This window comes from Triticum aestivum, chromosome 5B (genome assembly GCF_018294505.1).
Source record: "Triticum aestivum cultivar Chinese Spring chromosome 5B, IWGSC CS RefSeq v2.1, whole genome shotgun sequence".
NCBI classification, from domain to species: Eukaryota; Viridiplantae; Streptophyta; class Magnoliopsida; order Poales; family Poaceae; genus Triticum; species Triticum aestivum.
The window spans coordinates 448,196,430-448,219,022 of NC_057807.1; the positions used below are offsets into that span (position 1 = coordinate 448,196,430).

General features: G+C 44.0%; 2 protein-coding genes across 5 annotated transcripts; both read left to right on the forward strand.

The window, feature by feature from the left end:
* The first annotated feature begins 2,870 nt into the window (after positions 1 to 2,870).
* On the forward strand, positions 2,871 to 6,599 carry LOC123112375 (ubiquitin). The gene is made up of 4 exons (XM_044533345.1): positions 2,871 to 3,060; positions 3,177 to 3,387; positions 6,148 to 6,214; positions 6,291 to 6,599. Exons 1-4 carry the CDS (start codon positions 2,958 to 2,960, stop codon positions 6,315 to 6,317), a joined length of 408 nt encoding a protein of 135 aa, XP_044389280.1. The 5' UTR covers positions 2,871 to 2,957; the 3' UTR covers positions 6,318 to 6,599.
* A 4,230-nt stretch (positions 6,600 to 10,829) lies between these two features.
* LOC123112376 (calcium-dependent protein kinase 15) lies at positions 10,830 to 12,854 on the forward strand. Of its 4 annotated transcripts, none has more exons than XR_006455435.1 (3): positions 10,830 to 11,014; positions 11,914 to 12,065; positions 12,652 to 12,826. XR_006455435.1 is itself a non-coding variant. In XM_044533346.1 (2 exons), the coding sequence occupies exons 1-2, from the start codon at positions 11,892 to 11,894 to the stop codon at positions 12,661 to 12,663; spliced, it is 249 nt and encodes an 82-aa protein (XP_044389281.1). In that variant the 5' UTR covers positions 11,762 to 11,891; the 3' UTR covers positions 12,664 to 12,854. The 4 variants fall into 4 exon arrangements, 1 of the variants encoding a protein (XP_044389281.1); XR_006455434.1 differs by lacking the exon at positions 10,830 to 11,014 and adding an exon at positions 11,631 to 11,727; XR_006455433.1 differs by lacking the exon at positions 10,830 to 11,014 and having other exon boundaries at positions 11,740 to 12,065; positions 12,652 to 12,854.
* Positions 12,855 to 22,593: the final 9,739 nt, after the last annotated feature.

The window sequence follows — 22,593 nt, forward strand, 5'->3', positions numbered from 1 at the left end:
CGTCATCGTGAGCTCCTGCCATGTCTTTGATCATCTTGCACCATGCTGTGAGAGTTGGTGAATTCTTTGAGGTGGTATTGTAAATCCTGAACATTGCCTTTGTGATCTCAGGGCGGTTTTCATAGCAGACTTTTCTCCCCCTATTTGGCAAACCCCATATCCTCCGAACACTCGCGACATCTACTGGAATCTTCCCCTTATTTGGAATAACTATCTGTGACATCTCTGGATCATAATGCTTCATTATCCATTGCTAAGAACACCAGGCATGCTGTTCGCTGCAAGGTCCAAGAGGCCTCCAAACTCTTTTGCAATAATAACACCCTTTTGATTAGAAACCAAGTCTTTATTCAATTTGAACAGCCTTGCAGGCGATGCCCTATTCCTACAGCCCTACGGGAAAATAGTTTGCAAAAAAGAAGAATCAAAAAACGAGAATGGTATTTGCCAGGCAATTTAGACACCACTACTAGGCAGCTGTTTCAATGAGGTGAAGCAAATTTTACCTCATTTCCTCCGGTTTTCTGCCGCTTTGGATTTGGTGGCTGATCCACACCACCACTTTTGTCACTCGCGTTTTCAGCGTCTCCAGGAAGACTCTCATTGCTCACGATATCATCGGGGCGCTTCACTCGAGAGATAATTGCCTTACTCCTCCGGCGCTTGTACCCAACTAACGGTTCACTGCTTTGTGGCTGGAAAATGAAGATAAACACATAAATAACAAGGAAATAACGATCCATAACATGAAGTTAGGAAAAAGAAACCAAGAATGAAAAGAAGGAAAAAAGTAGCATGTTTCGAAAATGATTCAAAAAATTCTGCGCACCTCCATCCTATGGGCTTCAGTTGCATGAGATGGACCATCATCAGGATTCAATGCAGGGGGGAATCTTGAATGCCTTTTTTGCTTGCCCCAGACATGTTTTCGTGTTGCGCATAAAAAAGAACATCATCATACATGGAAGTAGGAGTAAGGAAACTGCAAATTGCCTAGTAGTTCAGCCTAATCATCTAAACACATAAGGACACACATAATGCCTAAACACATAAAGCAAACTAAAAACTGATGGATAAGTGTCAGGCGAACTCATACACAAATATTAGGCAAAAATACATAACATACTGAGGCAAACCAGGTAGGCATATGAGGAAACTAAAACTGAAACTGAAACTGAATTTATATCTGTTGCTATATAAAGTAGGACTAAAGTGTAAAAAGAATTGAAGCGTATCAGGCACACTATTTTTCAGATCAAACAACTCGCGCCATTGTCGATTAAAAATTCATGCCGGAAAATTAGTTCCCTCTATTCTGCATCTTTCCGTTATTTCCTCCGGATAAAAGTATTGTTCACACATATAAGGATAGACACATATAATATGGGCAGCCAACATACTACAGTGACCTTAATTCAGGGTTTGATGCCAACATACAAGGTTTGCCTGATGCCCAAAACCAACATAGTTCTCTGTATGGGCAACTTCTGGCAACATATTGAGCAAGTCACTCATAACAGTAGAGCAAACAAGCAAAAACTACAAAGTTTCTGTATCGGCAACTTCTGGAAACATATTGAGCAAGTCACTCACAACAATAGAGCAACAAAACAAAAACTACATAGTTTCTGTGTGGGCAACTTCTGTCACCATATTGAGCAATTCGCTCGCAACAGTAGAGCAAACAAAAACAAAAATGTGAACAACTGAACTACCCATGTAGTGAGCATCCCGAAAACACTTCCACATCATCCCGTTATCAACACCACAACAGCCCAAAAACTGCGGACAAACTACCTTCAAACCATACAAAACCCTACATCCAACCAGTAGCGGAATCACCTTGCCAACAACCCCAAACGTCCACTATCTGCTCGTCGATTTCGACACAAGGGCAACAAACGCAAAACGGAAGCAAGGCCAGATGTCCTTACCAACAGATTTGAGGGAGGGAGATGGTCGTCCTATGCGCGACTCTGACCTCTGTGTGAACGGCATGGCGCTCGCAGCGGCCGTTCCTCCCCTGTCACGCCTCGGCTACTTGGACGGCTGCTGCTTCCCTTCCGACTACCTGTGCTCCATGCCGTGGGCGGCGCCGCAGCACTGGCTAACACCCACTTCTCCTCTTCCGGGAACGGGAAACGCAGCATAAGCACCTGGTGGCCGCGTGCCGCTGGTCTCCCACCCCTCGCCAGGAAACGCCGCCCGCACCTGGTCGCCGCGCGCTGCTGGCAACCTCCCCCTCACCGTGAATCGCCGCCCGCACCTGGTCGCCGCCCGCCGCTCGCTACCTTCCCTTCGTCGTGAATCGCTCCACCCCTGGCGGGACGAACGGTGGCGGATTTGGGGGTGGGAGATTGCGACAAGATTTTGGGGTGGGAGATTGCGGGATTTGGGGGGATTGAGAGAAACGGGCGAGGAGAGACTTGCAGTTTTGAAATGAATGAGAGAAGTGGGAGGGGAGGTGGACGCGAGAGGAGGGGAAGTGGTGGGACCCGGAACCGCCGCTCCCACCCAACGGACAATGGACCGACCAGATGGCACAGCGCGAGCGATGAAACCGACAGCGGGACACCTGATGGATGCGATTAAGATCGGACGGCGCGGAGACGTGTATGCTCGTGAGCGCTAACGAGCACAGCTGCACTTTTTAGGTTTTTGGGAAAAAAAAACTAGCTATGCAATCCCCATGATCTTGACGAGCGGTTAACGCCGTATCCGTGGGGCGATGTTAATTAAGTACCTTAATTATTACTGCAGTTACGATACGCGCGGACTAATTTGTTGCGATCATCCATGCATGCGAAGGGCTTTCGTAGCGCCTGCGTTTCCTGCCCTCCCCCTGGCTCTATATAACGGCGCCATGCACTACTGCCATTCCTCATTCCCAGGCCACCGAAGCACGCGAACCCTACCTCTCGAGCGAGTGCGAGCGCGCGGTTTGTCGTCCCTGCAAGATGCAGATCTTCGTCAAGACCCTGACCGGGAAGACCATCACCCTCGAGGTCGAGAGCAGCGACACCATCGACAATGTCAAGGCCAAGATCCAGGACAAGGAAGGTACGTGTGAATGGATCGATCTGCCGGCCTAGGATCTTCGCCGCCAATTTTCGATCTGAGCTCATCTGTTAACTTTTCTCTTGATCTGCTCTACTTGATGCACAACTGTTGTGCAGATATCCCGCCGGACCAGCAGCGTCTGATCTTCGCCGGGAAGCAGCTGGAGGAGGGCCGCACGCTGGCCGACTACAACACCCAGAAGGAGTCGACGCTCCACCTGGTGCTGCGCCTCCGCGGGGGCAGCCGCGGCGGCCGCCCCACCGGAGTCCCGCCCAACCTCCTGCAGCTCGCGCTCAAGTACAACGAGAAGAGAATGATCTGCCGCAAGTACGTAACCACGCACCCTTAGATTCCCGTGTGACATGCATACCTACCTGGCTGCTACCATGGACTGACGTTGCCGACTAGGAAAATTTACCGGAGCTGGTATGTACCGGTGTTGCATCCACCGTTCGTCAGTTTCATCAAGATCTGTGCGGTCCCCTAGGTATAAGTGAGTAATCTCAGCAACAACTTTATACAATGGAAATACATGTGGGACCTTTGCATGCTATTGTCAGTTTTTGTCAGGAGACAGAGAAAATATTAAGAAAAGGCTGGTTGCATGCATGTTAAAATATTCTCTCTCTCCCCATCAAAAGATTTCCATTTAATTTCATTGTGAAATTTTGGAAGATAGATATCTTTTGAATGAAAACTTCAATTTTGAATATTTTTATATATTTGAATTCATAGTGAGAAGACCTTGAAAATAAGATCAATTATGGATACATTTGAACTAGTTTCAATTGCGATGATTTCAAAAAACATATTCCACTCAAATTGAAAACAAATTTCACTCGTCTCCAAAAATCATTTCAGTCAATTCAAAATAACAGTTCACTCATTTAAAATATACGAGCTCACACATTTCAATTGATAGATTTCATGCATTTTTTTAAACATATTTCACCCATATCTTTAAGCTGTTTCCACTCCTTCCAAAAACTGACTTACTTGTTTCATATGATATTCACTGCTTTAAAAACACACATGTTTAAAAACTGATTTCACACATTTTAAGAACATAATTTCACTCATTTAAAAATATAATTTCACTTAAAAACTAACTTCATTCGCTTCATTCATTTATGAATATAATTTCACTCATTACAAGAACTTCTTTCAATCATTAAGAGACCGATTTACTCGTTTTGCAAGAAAAATTATTTCAATCATTCCAAAATTTTGATACCAATAATTTCAGAACCCGATTTCAATTATTTCTAAAAAGCATCCGCTTCATTAAACATATTTCACTCACCATAAAAAGTTTCGTAATAACCCAAATTTAGATTGTTTCAAATAACTAGTTTAAAGATTCTAAATAACAAGGTTCACGTATTTTGAAAAATTCAATAATTCACTAGTTTGAAAAAACACATTTTACTGATTTGGAAAACTGATTCACTCTTTAAAAACAAAATCTCTAATGCTAATTTCACTTCGTATTTATGAAATATCTTGAAACATATTTCAATCATCACAAAAATCAGTTTCAAACATTGAAATAGAAAGTTTCACGGGACAATGGATATATTTCAAAAAAAAAATCAAGTATCTCATTTCTCACATGCACTAATTTCAGAAAACGCATTTCACTCACTCAATTAAAATACTATATTCAACTTGTTTCAAAAAACAGATTACCCTAATTACAAAAGATAGATTTCACTCATTTCACTAGTTTCGGAGAAACACATTATAGACACTAAATTGAAATAACAATTTCACTTGTTTCAAGATCAATTTTGGATACCTTTGAACTAGTTTTAATTTCACTGATTTCAAAAAACGGATTTCACTCAATTCAAAACATATATTTCACTTATATAAAAAGATCACTAATTTCAAATGATTTCACTCATTTTAGATAATGGATTTCACTAATTTCAAAATATTTCACTCATTTCAAAAATAGTTCTAAGTCAATTGACATTTCAATGATTTGTTATCTTTCCATTACATTCAAAATCCAATTTCACTCAGTTCCAAAAAAATGATTTCCCTAAAATTTAAATAAGTTGAGTGAAATAACTTTCACATGTCGACAAATGTAAGTTTCACATTTTGTAAATAACCAATTTGACATCTTTTCACACAACGGAATAACATACTTTCACACTCAGTTCCACTCATTTGAAAAAACATATTTCACTCAAATTTTAGCCAGATTTCACTCATTTGAAACAACCAATTTCACTTATTTCAAATGATTTCACTCATTTCAAAAAAATATTTCACTAATTTCAATGAAAAGTTACATTATAGTTACACAAAAATATATTCAATTTCACTATGTTCAAAAAAATGATTTCCCTAAAATTCAAATAAGTTTGAAATATGTTTAAGTTAAAAAATTACCATTTCATATATTTCAAATAAAATCCATGGATTTGCGGGATGGGAGATTTGGATGATGGGTTTGAAAAAATCGATTTCACACAATGAATCATTCAATTTCATAGATTTGAAATCTCACATCTCATAGTTTTCTGGTACAATGTATTTGAATTAATCAATTTCACATAAACTGGTTTCAACAACTTAAGAAAACTATATTCAGAAAAGTGGTTTCAATTATTTTGAAAATTGAAAAATTGAAATGAGTGAAATTTATATTTTGATATGATTGAAATAGTAAAAATTAAAGTAGTTTAAATATATTCAAAATTGGTCTTATTCTAAAGATTTTATGTTCAGGAATTTGAATATATGAAAAAATTAAATCATAGAGCATTACTGTAAAAAATACTGGCCATCCAAATATGTAAACAAAAATAAAATGCATGGATTTGTTTGGAAGAGGGAGAGGGGAGAGACATTGCATGCATACGTACATCCCACTGCAAAAAGTACTGGCATGGACACTATTCATCTGACATTGATTTGACTATATACAAAACATTAGCTGCTACAAATACACTCTTATACATTGGATGTGGGCCACCATAGCACGAATCATGAGCAAAATGACTGGTCGATGCTTCACCGGTAGCTACCTGAACCGGTAAAGAGACTTTGCGCTGACGTTGCTCTTCGTTGCAGGTGCTACGCGCGCCTTCCCGCCAGGGCGACCAACTGCCGCAAGAAGAAGTGCGGCCACAGCAACGAGGTTCGTTTGTTTTTCGGCTAGCCATTTTTTATCCAACTTTATTTGACGGTTTGATATCATTTGTGTTCATTTTCAGCTGAGGCCCAAGAAGAAGTTCATGTGAGTGCTCATCGTCGGATTGGGCGTCGCGCGGAGTGGGCGGACCAGCTGAATAAATCGTCCTAGCATCGATCGCGTCCGTGTTTGAGTTTTTAAGTTTGAAAAGTCAGTCTAAGTGTCTAGTCAGTTCGTGTAAGCATGGCATCCTCAAAAAAAGTTCGTGTAAGCATGGCGATACGATATGTCAATGAAGGTCCACCTGGATATTTGGCACATTTTTTTCTTCTCAGGTTCATCTTGAACCTTTTTTTTCTCAGTTAACATGCGCTTTGGAGAAACAAGATAATGATTCGGGTTGTGTTGTGATTTTTTATCCGCAACAAAGTGTAACTACGTTCCTCTGCCCACCCCGAAAATACCTACATCGGGTTCTCCTGATATGTATATTTTTTTTCTGACATGTATACATAATACCTTATTTTTGAGCTAAAACGCTCTTCCGGCTCTTTATTTATCAGGCGCTAGCATGTCTGACTGTAAAGTTTCAGTCAGCCACCCAGGGATTACATTGTACATAATCATAGATACAAAAAGATTTAACGCATGCCTCGCTACACGGTGGGCGCCCGAATTAGTCCGCCGGCAAGCATACCGAAGCTTGAATCCCTGAAAGAAATTACACATATCCCTCATCTCTCTAATGAGGTGGAAAAAACTTGACTTCTGAGGAGATTCCCATAGGTTCTGGATTTGTTGGCAATCTGTCTCCATCTCCACGTACTGTAGCCCTGAGTTCTGCGCTGCTGCAAGCGCGTCTCTGCATGCGAGAAGCTCGATCGTGAGCGGGTCTGAAATTCCATCATATCGTGAGCACCCCGCGCTCACAAACGCCCCCTGGTGGTCTCGTAAGACAAAACCTGCACCACCTTTGCCATGCTCCGAGTCCGTAGCTCCATCTGCATTTATTTTTGCCCACCACACATCCGGCGGCTGCCATGTTGGAAGGATGGCAGGTTGAATTCTACCGGTGGATGGTACTTCAAGGGCTCGAACAATCTCCTCTATGGTTCTCATGGATTGCAATGGTTGGTACTGCTGCTCTCCATGTGTATAGCTATTTCTCGAGTGCCACACCGCCCACATCACTGTGGTCATAATTGCCGCCTTCTCCTTCTTTATCATGTTATGGTCCAGTATATCCCGGGACCAAGTCCCTGGATGGAGCCTCGGCGTGCTTATGTCAAAGAAACGCTCAGCCGCCTCCCAGAAGCGTCTAGCATGGTCACATTCCATCAATGAATGAATCAGCATTTCATTATCGTTGCCACACATTGGGCAATTTGGTAGTTGCTTTATATGTCGACGCTTCAGTTCTCCATAGCTGGGTAGAAAACCCTTTAGCACTCGCCACCAAAATACCTTAATCTTAGGCAGAACGTTAAGCTTCCATAGAGCTCGCCACGTCCCTTCATCGCCCGTCGATGAGCCCTCTGTCACTGTCATCTGACGCTTTTCTTCCATTGCATTCCTGTACGCTGATCGTACAGTAAATAGCCCGGACTTCTCCCATGCCCAAGCCCATACATAATACCTTACTACCTCCGTTTCAGTTTACAAGTCATGCGCGTATACCTAGGTTGCCAATTTTATCACCCTAATATAAACTATATAACATAAAAATTATATCTTTTGAAAGTAGAAACTCCAAAATTTATGTTGGTATATATTTTGTAATATATAACTTGTATTAGGTTGGTCAAATTGATGATCTAGGGGTACGCGCACGCCCTGTAAACTGAGAGAGAGGTAGTAGTAGTAAACAACAAAAGCCCATCAATTCTAGAGTTAGCAAAGGAAAGGCTAGCAGCTGCCTCCTCCTTCCTCCACAAAAAAGTTAGGGTTTCTGCCTCCCGCCGTCGCCGCCGTAGGTCCGCCTCCTCTCCGGTGGCCCTAGGGTCATGGGGGCGCGGTGGATCTCGGCAAGGGCCGGCGGAAGGGCTCCGTTTTTAGTCGTTTCTTTCGGTTTTGCTAGGGTTTGTGTCCTGCTCAGGAAGACGAGACGACGGCAGCTCCCTGAAGATGGAATAAAGGGCTCCCCGCCTAGTCCCCGTTCCGGCGGCGCGTCTAGCACCGTTGGTGGGCGTGTGGAGGTGTGTCTCCGGTGGATCTATCTTTGGTGGATTTGCTCGGATCTCGTCGTTGTTCGTCTACGTTCGCGTGTCTTCGGATTGGATCTTTCTGATCTACGTTATTCTTCATCTGCGGCGGTTGCTGTTCTGGTGCGCTGGTCCTAAGGGGCCTTAGCACGACGACTTCCCGACTGTCTACTACAACAAGTTGTGCCCGACTCCGGCGATGGAGGGGCGATGACGGCGGCGCGCCTTCGGCTCGCTTCAGTGCTGGTAGTCGTCGCTAGGTGGTCTATGGATCTGGATGTAATTTTTATTATTTCTGGTATTCGTTGTACTGCCATGATTGAAGATGAATAGATCGGAAATTTTCTCGCAAAAAAAAAATCTAGAGTTAGCAGTTTAGACAATATGAAATAAACACAAGTGCACAATGCATTAATTCACCGTCTCCCATTAAGAGTAAGGTGGTCTGCAATTATGACTTATGAGAGAGGAGTAACACGGGGACACGGGGAGACATGTTTTGCCCAGCTCCGGCGAGGAAGGGGCGATGTTCTTTGTACTACCATGATTGAAAATGAATAGATCGAAAGTTTTTCCTGCAAAAAAAAAGCGGAGAATGGTAGGGTTGGGCGCTGAGTAAATTTCTGGAGTATTTTGCTTATATTAAAAGAAATATGATTGGGCAAGGGATTGTCGGTTGCATTAGAGTCAGAATGACCGAGTTGTGTTCAAGTTCAAGCATGCCCACGGGTACAGAACTATGTCCATCCCTACCCATGATTAGTTGGATTGGGTTTGGGCACTCTAATAGATACAAAAGTGCATCCAAACCCTGCACATTCCAGTCAGGTATCCAATCGCATTAACAAGCATGGCAGGTCAGGATTGATGAGCAAGCGGTCGCGCTGCCCTGGGTCCTTGTGAGAAAAACACAAAGATACCGCTTCTCTCCTTGGCGCAGGTTGATGTGAAGAGTCGGTTAGGTTCGGGAGGTTCGGTATTCAGCAAGGAAAGTGGATGAATGTCAAGTGTCCCAACCGTGATCAAGGGCCATAAATCACGATACAAAAATATTAATTTGGGCAATATTGCAGTATGAAACTGCCACGTTAATTGCCTGAATTAATCCGGTTAAATCACATTTCACATGCCTGAATTACAAAGATGTGCTCCACCTTATAAGATGCCCTCCAAACTACTATCATGCAACACTTTGTTATTTTTAAAATTTATAGTATGGGTCACTTGTGCACACACGGGCTGCCTCTAATCTCTACTCCTAATGTCTCAGTTGGTAGGTCGCGTTCCGGGTTTTATTTTCGTCCCACCATTTTCGTCCGTTTTTTTTCGCTGGTTTTTTTTCAACGGTTTTCTCGTCCCTTCCCCGCACGTAGCAAAAAAACAGCCAGCGAGGCTCATCTCGATCTATGTATTCTATCCTACGATCTCTCAAGGACGCCCCAGCCCTCAATACGAGCCGCCGCCGAGATACGAGTCGATCCGCCGCCGCTGGCCAGGCTCTCCACGATGTGCGCGCCGGGGCGCCGCTCCCGCTCCCGAGCATAGCAGCAGTGGCGGAGCCCCGCCGCCGGCGAGCTCTCTCTGGCGGAGGAGGGCGGGGGCGAGCTCGCCGTCTCCCTCGCGCTCAACAATCTCTTCTCCCACGTCGTCGCCCGCTTCACGGCCTACTTCGGCCTCATGCTCCCGCATCGACCGGCTCTTCGGCGCGGAGGACGTCCATCAGGCGGCGGGCGAGATCTCCGGCCGGGATGGGGCACTGCCTCCACCATCACCGCCTCTTCGTTGCCGCCGCCGCCGACATGTGCGAGGGATGCCTGTCTTCTTCAAAGAACGAGATGAATGAAGGATGCAGAGGAGACAGGCTCCATGGCGTGTTCCTGCTGTAAAGCTCTTGACCTCTCGTACAGGTACACGTTTCTTCTTCACGCGAGTTTGAAAACACACATACTACCGCGAGCCGGAGATCCATCCACCCAGTTATGGATCCATCAGGTACAAGCCACTAGCCACCAGGTAATAGAGATTTCCCCTCTGATTTAGTTGGATTGGGGGAGGCTAGAGAGGCTTGCTTGTTGTTGTGTTTTCTGCGTGAGAGAGCAGAGAGAACTGAGAGATCACATGGATCCAGTGTACAGATGAGCTTTTGGTGTGGGGGTGGTGGTGGTGTTGAGGTAGCAGGGAGAGGATGGTCACTAGATGGAAGAGTGCAAGGAATGTTGCTTGCTACTGCTACTGCATGTGCTATTGTGTTATTTTGTAATATTTCTGAACTGTTAGCGATATTGCCGCAGTGAGATGAGCTTATTTTGTAATATATGGTCCTTTCCAGTGCATTGCAAAACTAACTAATAGTTTGTGATCTGACACCCTGGTAACCTCATGATTGGGTCGTTCATGCAGGGCACACCTCCGAGCTAGCCGATGCTTAGTATACCAGTGTTCTGCTGCATCCGGTGCGACCTCAAAGAATACCTTCGTCTAGATGGCCGTTGAGCACCTTAGGGACGACGAGGTGCAGTGCCTGGGGTGTAAGCAGTTCAACTACACGATGAAGTGAGTAAAGGGGTTAAGACGGTTGCGTTGTGAGTGCGCTGCTTGCTTGCTGGTGAGTGTCGCCTCTGTGACTAGGTGTTCTTTGTTGTCTATGCCCTCTGTAGTTTAAGGTGTTTGTTCTTTTATGCAATGCTCACTCGCCCAAAGTATGTACGATCTTTACCATAGTACATTAGCTAGCTATAGGAGATGACATCTTTGTGCTTTTCTTCTTCCTGAACACGCATATGGATGTTTGTGCATTGGAACGGCATGTCTTTCGGATCAACTGTTCCCTGCTCTGACTTCGCCTTTTAATTTGACTGAATATCTACTTACGCTCTCCAAGATTGTTCCTGTGAGTTTCTTTAAAACCTATTTGTGCACCCAGCTAGATCATACAGTTGTTAATGTATGGAGTTTTTTATTGGGTCTGTTTATCTCAGGGCTCTGACGCGCCGATTTCGTTTAGACAATTTTTAGAGCCAGTATTTACTCCAGGGAATACTCTTTATATTGTTCAATCTCGGTGTAGGTCTAATTTCTCGGAAACAGTTTCAGTCAATGCTGGGCCGAAACCTCTTAAACTCATTAAGTAGCGTTCTTGGAGAGTTGAAATCTCATTTCATTGATGATGTATTGCGCTGCGTGTTGGTTAAGATGAAGCAAGGAGAAAACCATTGACGATGTATTGTGATGCATGTTTCAGTCAACTTGTTGGACAACTGTACACGTATGTGTTTTTTCAAGCCCACTGATTTCAGCCTCTCCGTCTCCTTCAAGCCGGTGAGTAATTAATTGGTTAACTGAACATACTATTTGAGAAGGGACAAGGGAAGAAACCTCAACTATTCCCCTTAGTTCATGTTGTCTCTACAATTTACAATTGTATATGTAGTGCTACCTGAATTAAATTCTGGCAACTAAGCTCATGCAGTGCTTAAGATTAAATGGGATATAATGGAAATGCAGATGAGAAGTTCAGGGATATTCCTGGGAGTGCCTATTATGTGGCTCCGGAGGTGCTGAAGCGGATATATGGAGCCGATAATTGCATATGGAGTGCTGGAGTTATACTCTACATTCTGCTGTCTGGCATTCCTCCTTTTTGGGCAGCAGGGCAGGTGCGTTCTCTGGCTGGTTATGTCAATCAATTTTGGGGCTGTGATGGATGCAAAGACTGGAAGGTGAATATAGTTATCCTACAGGAACCCTCCCTTGGTTTTAATTACCTGAGAATGAGTAAGGTCTATTTGATGTTGTTCTTCAAGGTTCTATTCATTTCTCATTTGATCCCTGGCCATCAATTTCTAACGGGGATAAAGAATTACTCCCTCCGTTCCTAAATATAAGACCTTTTAAATATTTTAATATGGACCACATACGAAGCAAAATGAGTGAATCTACACAATAAAAATGTCTATATACATCCATATATAGTCCCTATTGAATTATCTAAAATAGCTTATATTTAGAAACGGAGGGAGTACAACAAACGGGAGAATCAGACATAACTCTGTTATGTGAGTAGAGAACGTGAGTGCATATGCTTATTGGGGTCGGTCAACATGGTTCAGTTGGCATAACAAGCTCCAACGGACACAACTTTTCATGAATTGAATTGATTGAATGCCCTTAGTAAGTTCTCGATAGAATTACCTCTTCTTACAAGGATGAGAAACTTAAGTGTTTTTCATTTATTTTGTGCAGATCCTCCTGTGAAGCATAAATTTCATTGTATCCAAGGAGATATCAAATGCTGAAAACATGGGACTCAAAATGTATAGAGAGTCGGAGACACTGCTAAACTGTCATTTATGGGTGTCTACCAAATTCACTATCAACCACTGTTGTAGGACCGGCGGTATGTTAAAATTTATTTTGGTTTTATTAGTCCATGTAGAGATGCTATGCTCAGCTATTGATTTGACACTTGTGATATCCAATTACACTCCTGTGGCTTGTATGTTGCTCGAAGATGCTCACAAGTCTGGTTGGGAACGTTAACCTTACTCTTAGGGACCATTATTTGAAACAGTACTCTGTCTACTACTCCCTCCCATGATATAGCTTAAAAAATGTTCTTATATTATGGGACGGCGGGAGTATATGCTAAGTTGTGTACTGATGTATAGATATCTGATTTTGTTCATTTTGCATTAGGTTGGGAGGACATAGACTAAGAGCTATATATGATGATTCTACAAAAGATAATGTACTGGAAGACATGAGAACTTTTAGGATGCTACAGTGTAAAAATATTTGGAATATGGTATGGTTTGCCGGACCGGAACCAAAGCAAGAACGAGAAGGAGCTTAAGTAGGGCCATGTCGGGGTGTCGCCACAATAGGAAATTGTCGCTGGTGCTAGATACCAGGGGAACCAAAAAATCTTTTTTCTACAAAGGTAACGAACTTTTTGGGTCTAGAGGGACCAAGATGAGCAGGCCATCAACATCCTATTCCTGCTTATCTTTGTTTTCTTTGTATCTGTATTATTAATCTTGGTTTCAACTGGCGTGTTGAGTGCAATCTTCCGGGTGCAATCCTCAAATATGGGATGTCGTACTAGCCTTAATTCAACATCTGGAATGGCTTATGATGGCATGGAGTTCCATCATTTCGGCTACTTGCGGCGGGGAGTGTGGCCGGTGCTTGCGGCAGCAGCGAAGCGGCGTGCGCGAGCGCAGTGTAGGCAGTGGCCAAAGGCTCATCGGCCGCTGCGAGTACGCCGTTGGCACCAGGTTCATGACATTGTAAAAAAAATCTTGATTCAATATTCTTTCGTCATTATTCCTCTTTCATGTTCTTGATCCTTGAAGATACTTGCTAGATTTCTAGCTGATATTTTTTGGTAGTATAAGCTCGATGTATATGGCCTGAATATGACCTGATTCAGAGTACATTGTGTTCTGAAGCTTTTTACTGTATGGTTCTCTCTTGAAAGAATTCAAGCCATTGTTCAATGGGAGAGAACAGTTGTAATCCTGAAATAAATGTCGTACCTATTCAACAGCTGACACAATTGCCACTGAGATCATTATTTTCCTTTTTTTCAGGTTTTCAACATCACAAATTTCATACTAATGGAGTGGAGCTACCAAAATATCTATTGAGGTAAAATCACTATATACATATTGTTTTCCCCCATTGCGTCAGGCGACACGCATCTGTTGCAAAGAAATAGGCATCACCTGCGTGCTTGCTTTTGTTCGTTTCTAGCCGGCAAGAATCCATCGAGTCTTCCGCTATGTGTGCAACCTTGCCAGCATGGGAATCAATCAAGGTAGGGGCAGCCAACGTCAAGTATGTGCAGTCTTGCCGGGATCCAATCTATTGACTCCTTCAGCCAGCTTTGCACTATGTGCACGACGTCCATGCTCGAAAGCACTTTGCAAGTGGACCATGCACGGCTTCACCGGCCTTGCGTCAACAATTCAAATCTTATCTTATACTTCCTCTGTCTGAAAAAGCTTGTCCCAAGCTTGTCCCTTAAATGGATGTATCTGGCACTAACTTGGTGCTAGATACATCCATTTGAGGGACAAGCTTTTTCGGACGGAGGGAGTACTACTAGATAGACACGTACTTTTTTTATGCAATTCTTAATTTATAGAAGCAGAAGAACTGATTATGTGAATTGAATATATAATCCCATGTGTAGGTGCTATCCAAGTGTTGTGATTATTTAGCACACATAACTTGCAGGGAGATAACTCTATAGTATGAAGACTTTAAAATACGAGTGCGTGTCGTTGGTGTTTTTGAAACCATCTTCCATCACGTCTAATATTTTTGTATTTCATAATAGTAATTGTTCAGCCTTTGACTGACATATGGATGATATTTGTAATATATATCTTTCTTCCATATGACGGTAACATTATGATGAAGGTGGAACCATAGAGAGATGTGTATTTTAATTTGAGATATTTTCAGGAGTACCTTTGTGAAGCTAATATATCTTTCTTTTACAAGATATGGTTGCACTTGCTTCATCTACATAGGCTGTCTGGAATGCCATGAGGCCGGGATTGGTGTAGGAAATCTTCAAAGCTATTATATTGGTCTCAAGAAACTTGCAATACATCAATGCATTATTATTTTTAATTTTTTTGCTGACACCACAGCTACCACCTCTTCACTAAATGACAGAGGTTGCCAGCAACTGCACATGAAAAGATTTAATGTTATATTATGTCTACTAATCAATAAGGAGGGAGATCAAATTACTGCTCTCAAATATTCACCTGATTGATTTTGAAAAGAGGGTTAAAAAATGGTGTTATGAATGAAGATGGATGGGGTTGAGGGCTGGGAGAAAGATGTTGTATTGCAAGAAGAAGTTGGTTAAGAAGACTGACGATTATGAGAATGAAGGACACAAACTTTTGAATTAGACCAATTGTTTGATCGATCATTTTTGTTCTCTTGAAAACGATATATGGTCAATTTTAGTATTCTGATGTGATTGAAGAATATAGGAGGGACAAAGAGATGTGCTATTGCCAGGACAGTTATGACTCTCTATTAAGGTATTCAGATATGATTCTCCATGGTCATGCTTCTCCTGTTCACCTGGAAGTTTATTGATGGGAGGGAAGCCACTTCTGCTCTGATGATTTCTTGGAAGTTCAGGTTAAAACACTTTCGCTCTTAAAGTCTATTTATCAATTCTTTGGATAACCTAATTAATGATTGGTTTTGATTTTCATACAGCTAGGTGAATTTACAATACAAGTCAGATTATTTGCGAGAGAATTTCATTCCCTAGAATCATTGTCATTCTTGTTGCCTACAAGGTACTTGAAGAAAATGCCCGAGACATATTTTAAGGAGTATAATTCAGCACTAAGGCTATTATTACAACGATGGAATCTTTGTTGTGGTAGTTATGTCTCCAAATGCGTCGATCCCTATCGGCTACTGAAGTAAACTTATTTATTTTTTTCTGTGTCGATTTCTATTGGCTTACTGATAGCTTATTTATTCTTTTCGAATTTTAATTCCTTGATCTTTGCCTCTGCCCATCTCCATATCACACAGAAGGTGCTCAGTGCAATGCATCATGCTTGTTAGAACATGTTTGATGTACTTACACATTAACAAAAATGACCTGTAACATTCATGAAAATATTTGGGTTTGGTCATCTACTTTTTTACTGTTTATTTACTCATGAAGATAGCAGATGTTCCTATTTTTAAATATAGTTATCTGTGCTTCCAGTTGGTAAAGATCAAAGTATTAACTCGCCGATGTAGGGAAAAAGAGCTCTTTTATTGACACTACGAGCAGGGGATACAGGGTGCGTTTTTTTGAATTTGTTGGGGGGGGCTGGGGGGGCATGGCTGGGCCATTTTTTGCCCTTTTTGCATCGCCGGCAGAGAAAAAAGGCTCCTCGGGGGGCGGCTGGAGATGCTCTAAGTATACAGTAGCATATTTGACAGATGAGCATTGAAAACTCTTCTAAATCTGTGTTTAGCATTTAACAATGAACTATGTAATTTAATCAATAGACTCACTTCAGTTGCCATGCTAACTGAAAATCTATAAGTCAAATGATGCGACTGTTAAGTGGAAGTTACTTATATTTTTTCTTACGTCACTTGAGAAGTTTCTTTTTAGCAAGCTTATTTAAGTGCAGCCGAAGTGTACTATGTTTTTTAGACGATCTCCACGTTTTCTATTGAGATCAGAGAGCGGCTGAAGTAGTGATGGGACTACACCATTTTTAGGTTCTGAAGGCAAAGCTTATTACAGAGTTAGTCACATTTGTCATTTCTGTGAGTAGAAGAAATCTTGATAGCTTGTTGCTTCTGCTCAGTGTGCTTGGTGCATAAATTGATTGCTTGCTGCAAATGTTGTTTAGTGTCCTATTTCATGGTAGTTGCGGATGCTATATATTTGGTGATTTTGTTGCCGATATTTGGAGTGCTAGGAGAGTTTCTAAACTACTGTCACGGCATTATAGATAGGATAGTGAACCAATGTGACATATGTATAACATTTCATGCGAGATTCTTTGCAACAAATAGCATGAGCGAGCGGTCCATATATTATTTTCATCAAGCCGTACAATTTTTTGGTTAGGATAGAAGGGTTGTTGGTTGCTTCAAGAGTTAATAACGAGGGCCCCAGCGAGAAATGTCCTGTTAAGACGGGAATCCGAGCGGTAAGTGGAATGTCCGACAAGAAAGGTAAGTGTGCGTCGTGGGGTGGGGTTTTCGTGTTGGGACCACATGTTGGGATAATATATGGGTTGGAATTGTGGGGGGGGGGGGGTCCGGACTATCCAGACGGTTAAATTTTGTGGAGCTTGCTTAATGTCCTAACATGCTCGGATGTATGAGGAATAAGATTTGACCTTGAATATGACGATTTGTGTGATTTATTTGTATGCATTGTAGCCCGGGGAGGACTATCCAGACGGTTAAATTTTGTGGAGCTTGCTTAATGTCCTAACATGCTCGGATGTATGAGGAATAAGATTTAACCTTGAATATGACCATTTGTGTGATTTATTTGTATGCATTGTAGCCCGTAGCAACGCATGGGTGTACTACTAGTTGTGCTAAGTTCTAAGAATCCCCCACACAATTCCAAAGTAGAGAAAGAGGAAGGATATAATGTGCTAAAGTACCGTGGATATACCAGTTATTTGGTTTTGCCTGCAGGCTTTAGCACTAAAATAAACCAGAATGGTAGGATGCAGATCTAGACCTCAACGCTCTCCGCTTCCACGGTCATGTTGTTGATAAATTATTTTTTTCATCGAATGGTGATGGACATATGGTTAGCAAAAACACGTTGCAATGCCATCCCCTTCGCAGGACATCGCCGCCATGGACAAACGCTAGTCATGTCAGACCGAATGCCCGATGATTGACATCATCCTCCTACTCCTGGAGGCCACTCCGAGGAAGGACATTGACATGGGAGAGGAACCATAATTTCCATCGTCACCGCTGCCTTTAGTTTACCGGCAATGAAGAACTCGAAGACCCTACGGGGCATGGAGTGGACACACAGATCTGGGGTTCACTAGCTCTCTCATTGTCGTAGTGCTTGGCGGAGGCAGGGGAACCCGGGGCGATGACAATGGGTCGAGGGGAAGTGATGGTCGCCTCCTGGTCACTAAACCCTAGAAAAAAGATTCACGTACACTCAAAACATATCTATCCTCGTGCTATAGCTGCACTTGTCAATCGTTTGTTCCTGATCCCTCTAAGGCACTACCAGCTTCCTTCAGTTCATTTTGAGCATCCAAGATAAATTTTGGGCCAAACAACGGTTCAAGTACCGGTGGATATTACCACGTGGACTCTGAAGGTGTCCTAAAATTAAGATCAAATCTCATATGTATTTCTTTACATACTAATAATAGATTGAATGGTCTGTTAGTGAACGATTGGGATGAGATGAAGTATTTGGTTTGACCTAACATAAACAACTATATGATCATGTTCAAATTTGCAATGTAATTTGTAATCTGTAAGGGCATGTACAATGGTGCTATCTTAGAAGTGCCATGTAGGATAAATAATGATGTGAAGGAGAGAGAACTCATAAGAAAAGGCTTTTTTTCTCTTATTTAAGAGAAGACAAGAGATGCTATCTTAGCATAATTTGTCTCACCATGTTTTAAGGAATGACAAGTTATTGAAGATAAGGCTAAGATATAATCCATTATAGACATAATTTTTTGTCATCTCTAAATTACATGCAAGACTTAAGATAAGACAGTCTTATCAACCATTGTACATGCCCTAACAACACTCAAGGATCACCTAATTTTTTCTCCAAAATGTGAGTTATTTACCCAAAATCACCATACTTGGGGCTAGGGTAACAACTTAGTACCACTTTTCGGACAGGTCACGAAGAACCACCAACTACGCGTCTAATGAGTAACGAAGAGCACTGATTGCCTGATTTGCTAGCGAAAACAGCAAAACTGACAGGTTGGGCCCACCTGTCGGGCTGACATGGCATGCCTATGTGGACAAAATGCTGAGGTGGACGGGGGACCCACCTGTCAGCGTCACATGTTCCCCCATTTTCTTATTTATTCCTCATCTCTCGCTTCTGCATCCCTCTCTGCTCCGGCGAGCATGCCGCCGTCCTCCCCCCTCTATCCTTGCCCGAGCGGCGGCACCCACCAATCTCCCCCCACCGGCACTCCATGAAGAGACATACTAGCCGTCGCCGCTCCCGAGATCCTCCGACGCCGCCTCCCCGAGCTCGGGCGTGCGGGCTCACGACGGTGGCCGGTGGCAGGGCACTACTGCGGCAAGGTTGCTGCGGCAGACAAGAGAGGACCATACGTATGCAATCATCTCGACGACGAGCTTGCTCTGGGCGCGGGCGACCTCGCGTCGTCATCGCCATCGCCGGCGGATCCGCGGGCCACCTTCTATACCAACGCGAGAATGCCCACCGCGCCGATGCTCCATGGCTGCTCCACATACCGCGCCTGCGCTCGACGGAGAGGCGGACGAGCTACCGATGTTATCCATGACTCCTCATGTGGCCAGTCGCGGGGTGGTGACCACGGCATGGTCGCTACGGCGGAGAGGGAAAGGACCACCCGCAAGCAAGCAGCAGTCAACGACGGCGAAAGCAAGAACACACGGGGTGAGGTCTCCTGTAGTCGCGCTCCTTTCCGACTCAGCGCTAGCACCAAGCAGCGATCTGGGCGACATGGCGGATCCTCGCCAGATCTAAGCGGGACAAGTGCTGGAGGTGCGGCTGGGGCTGGATCCGCGCGAGCCAGTGGCTTGTGGAGGCGGGTGGTAGGTGGTTGGGGCGGGGGGAGGCTCGCCGAGGTTGGGTGGGTCACCGGGGTAAGGCTCCGGCGGCGGCGCTGGATATGGTTGTTTGTGTCGGGGCTGCTGAGGAAGAAGGTGACTTAGGGAGAGAGAGGGGGGGATAAGAGAGAGGCCGACAGGTGGGCCCTCCAGCCACCTCAGCGAACTATCCACGTAGGCATGCCACATCAGCCCGACAGGTGGGCCCAACCGGTCAGATCCGCTGTTTTCGCGACCAAATTTGAGCATCAGTGCTCCGCGTTACAGATTAGGCGTAATTTCGGTGATTTTTTGTGCCCTGGCACAAATGTTGTATCAAGTTGTTACCCTAGCCCAAGTGTGGTGGTTTTGGGTAAATAACTCCCAAAATGTACCACTTCTAACATTGTATATATTACTCTTTTCTGTGGGTAATTGTCTATACTATTGACTCAAGTAGGCTAATTTGTACTGACCTCAAGCAAAATCCTTAGTTTTTGTGAATCATCTCTAAAATTTGTTATACGTATCATTTTGACTCAATTGGCTTATATTCCTTATTTTTTTCCAATTACACTTATGTTTACAAAATGATTGAACCATTTACAAGAAAAAGGGCACCTTGCCTATATTCATGAATCCAAAAGATATGCTTGTAACCAACGGGGGTACCAACGTTATTGAATTCAAGCAAGTGAACTAAACTGCACTTACGTAAGAAGGGAAGCTAAAGAAACAAACTTTCACGAAACATCTTTGCAAGAACAATAAATGTGTTACTATGCTTTGAAATCTCACTCAAACTTAAGTAGACGACCGGTTGGAACTTGTCTTGCGGTTATGAATCCTTTTTCAAACAAAGATCATTGTATTAAAGTAGAAGGGAGCGAGCAAGCTATTATTTTGAGGTGCTGGATAGAATTCTATACGATTGAGCAAGATTCATAACATAGACCGCCGGAACAAAATAGTTTTTTTTACAATCACTAGGACGCCCCCCCCCCCCCCCCCCCCCCGGCACGAATCTATTACTCAAATTAGGTGACCACAATACCAAGAATTAATCCAGTTTATAACGGAACCAGATCAAAAATCTTAACAAGTTGATCCCATTTATGAGAAAAACCGGGCCGAAAATTGTACAAGTGGTAAGGGTAAAAGAAACTGAGAAAAGAAACACCCAGGACCGGCGGTTCAAATAATCTACTATAACAGACATTCTCGAGAGAGGAGGTGAGCGCCCCTGCGTCGCTCCATTCAGGGTGACACGGGGGGCTCCTGAAGGCCTAGTCGTTGGTCGGTCCCTAGCCATCCCCTTCCCTTGTCTCTATCGGAGGAGGCCCATGCGTGAACCCCAGGGAGGACAGCATCGGAGGGTCACCTCCCATCCGTCTCATGGCAATTGGTGGCGGACTTGCGAATGGTGCAGCAGTCATGATGGGTGTGGCAGCGTTGTTAGGCTGCTGGCTTTGCCGGCGTGGCGGCGCTTGGTGCTGCCCCCGGCCGTGGAGGGTGTGGATCTAGGCTGCCCTAACTCAGAGAAGTGATTGTTCGTTTTCGATGGGATGCTCTGGTACTCCGCTCGTTTGGCAGCATGGTATTTCGATCGTTCGCCGCCGTCAACTCCCCGCCCCCTTTGCCTCCTCCTCGTCACCCTTGCTTTTGTGCCGACAGTTCCCGTGGGGCTTTTCAGTGGTTGTCATCCTCCCCGCCTCTCCCATCAGATCCAACTTCGAACTTGCTCCTTCTTACTCTCTCCACCACATGTATACTCCCTCCCTTCAAAGTTTGTGCCCTAAGGTTGGGCCTCGTCTCCGACTTCCTACCGTCATTTGTTGGCCATTGGAAAGTTAGTGTATCCATGCTTCTCATGTTAAGGTGGGATCCAGGTGAAAGCTCAGAGACGGCGTCACCTACGGGCGTCTTGGCCTCCTTGCAAGCGTCATGGTGGAAACCCTCTCTAGCTCGTGGTGGGCTACCCGTGATAGATCGGGATCGAAGAAAAGCTAATCTTTGACTTGGTGAGCGCTAATGGTAGCGCATGTGGACGTCGTTCTCTTCCTTGGAAGCGTTGCCATTTCCCCCTTCCCCTAGCAGCCTTGGTTCACTCAGTGTGGCGCGCTCGGTGAGTTTAGGACCAAGCTACTCTTTGGTGTGCATGCTCATGATCCTCCCATGGCTACCGTTGTGTTGCGGCGAGCTCCGTGCTCCTGGTGGTTGTGGTTCATCTTTGCTTAATAATGACGTAAGATGCCTCCCCAACATTGCTAGTCGTTTCAAATTTCCACGGCGGAACTCCTGGTCAAGGTTCGTGTTTGGCTATAACACTCATTGATTGTATTGCACCGTGGGGTTCGATACGCATGCCGGTGCAGTGCGTTAGGCTGCTTGTAAAGTCTTGGTATTGTGATCCCTCGACGACATCCCACATCTCCTTGAGGCTCTCGTGGTGAAGGACAAATGGTTAGAGCAGGTGCATTTTCATATTCACGTTAATTCGGTACTTTATGGCTCAAATAATAAATTGGGACAAAGTTAGTTGCTCCATTGCCAAAGCTGGGTGGACCAGAGACTTTTCTTAGATTTCGCAAATGACGGCTTCAAACAATTCAATATCACAACAGCTAGCATCTGCCAAAGTATTCATTGCCCATAGCATACAACATACCAAAAACCACAGGCCGCTTCTCACCACCGAAGCTAGTGATAGCAGTTGGCAACACGCCAACATAGCACTGAAATGCCCCAAAACCGCAGGCTGCTTCTGACCAGGACGAAACCAGTTAGCAGTTGGCAACATGGCACTGAAATATCCATGAAAAACCATCTGCTAAGTAGCCTACTTAAACAGCAAACACCAGCTTC

Excerpts from the sequence above, each read along its gene's own strand:
- LOC123112375 (XM_044533345.1), top strand. The coding sequence starts at position 2,958 with ATGCAGATCTTCGTCAAGACCCTGACCGGGAAGACCATCACCCTCGAG. Across the intron at positions 3,388-6,147 it reads AAGAGAATGATCTGCCGCAA|GTGCTACGCGCGCCTTCCCG; the intron begins GTACGTAACCAC and ends TCTTCGTTGCAG. Across the intron at positions 6,215-6,290 it reads AGTGCGGCCACAGCAACGAG|CTGAGGCCCAAGAAGAAGTT; the intron begins GTTCGTTTGTTT and ends GTTCATTTTCAG.
- LOC123112376 (XM_044533346.1), top strand. The coding sequence starts at position 11,892 with ATGGGATATAATGGAAATGCAGATGAGAAGTTCAGGGATATTCCTGGG.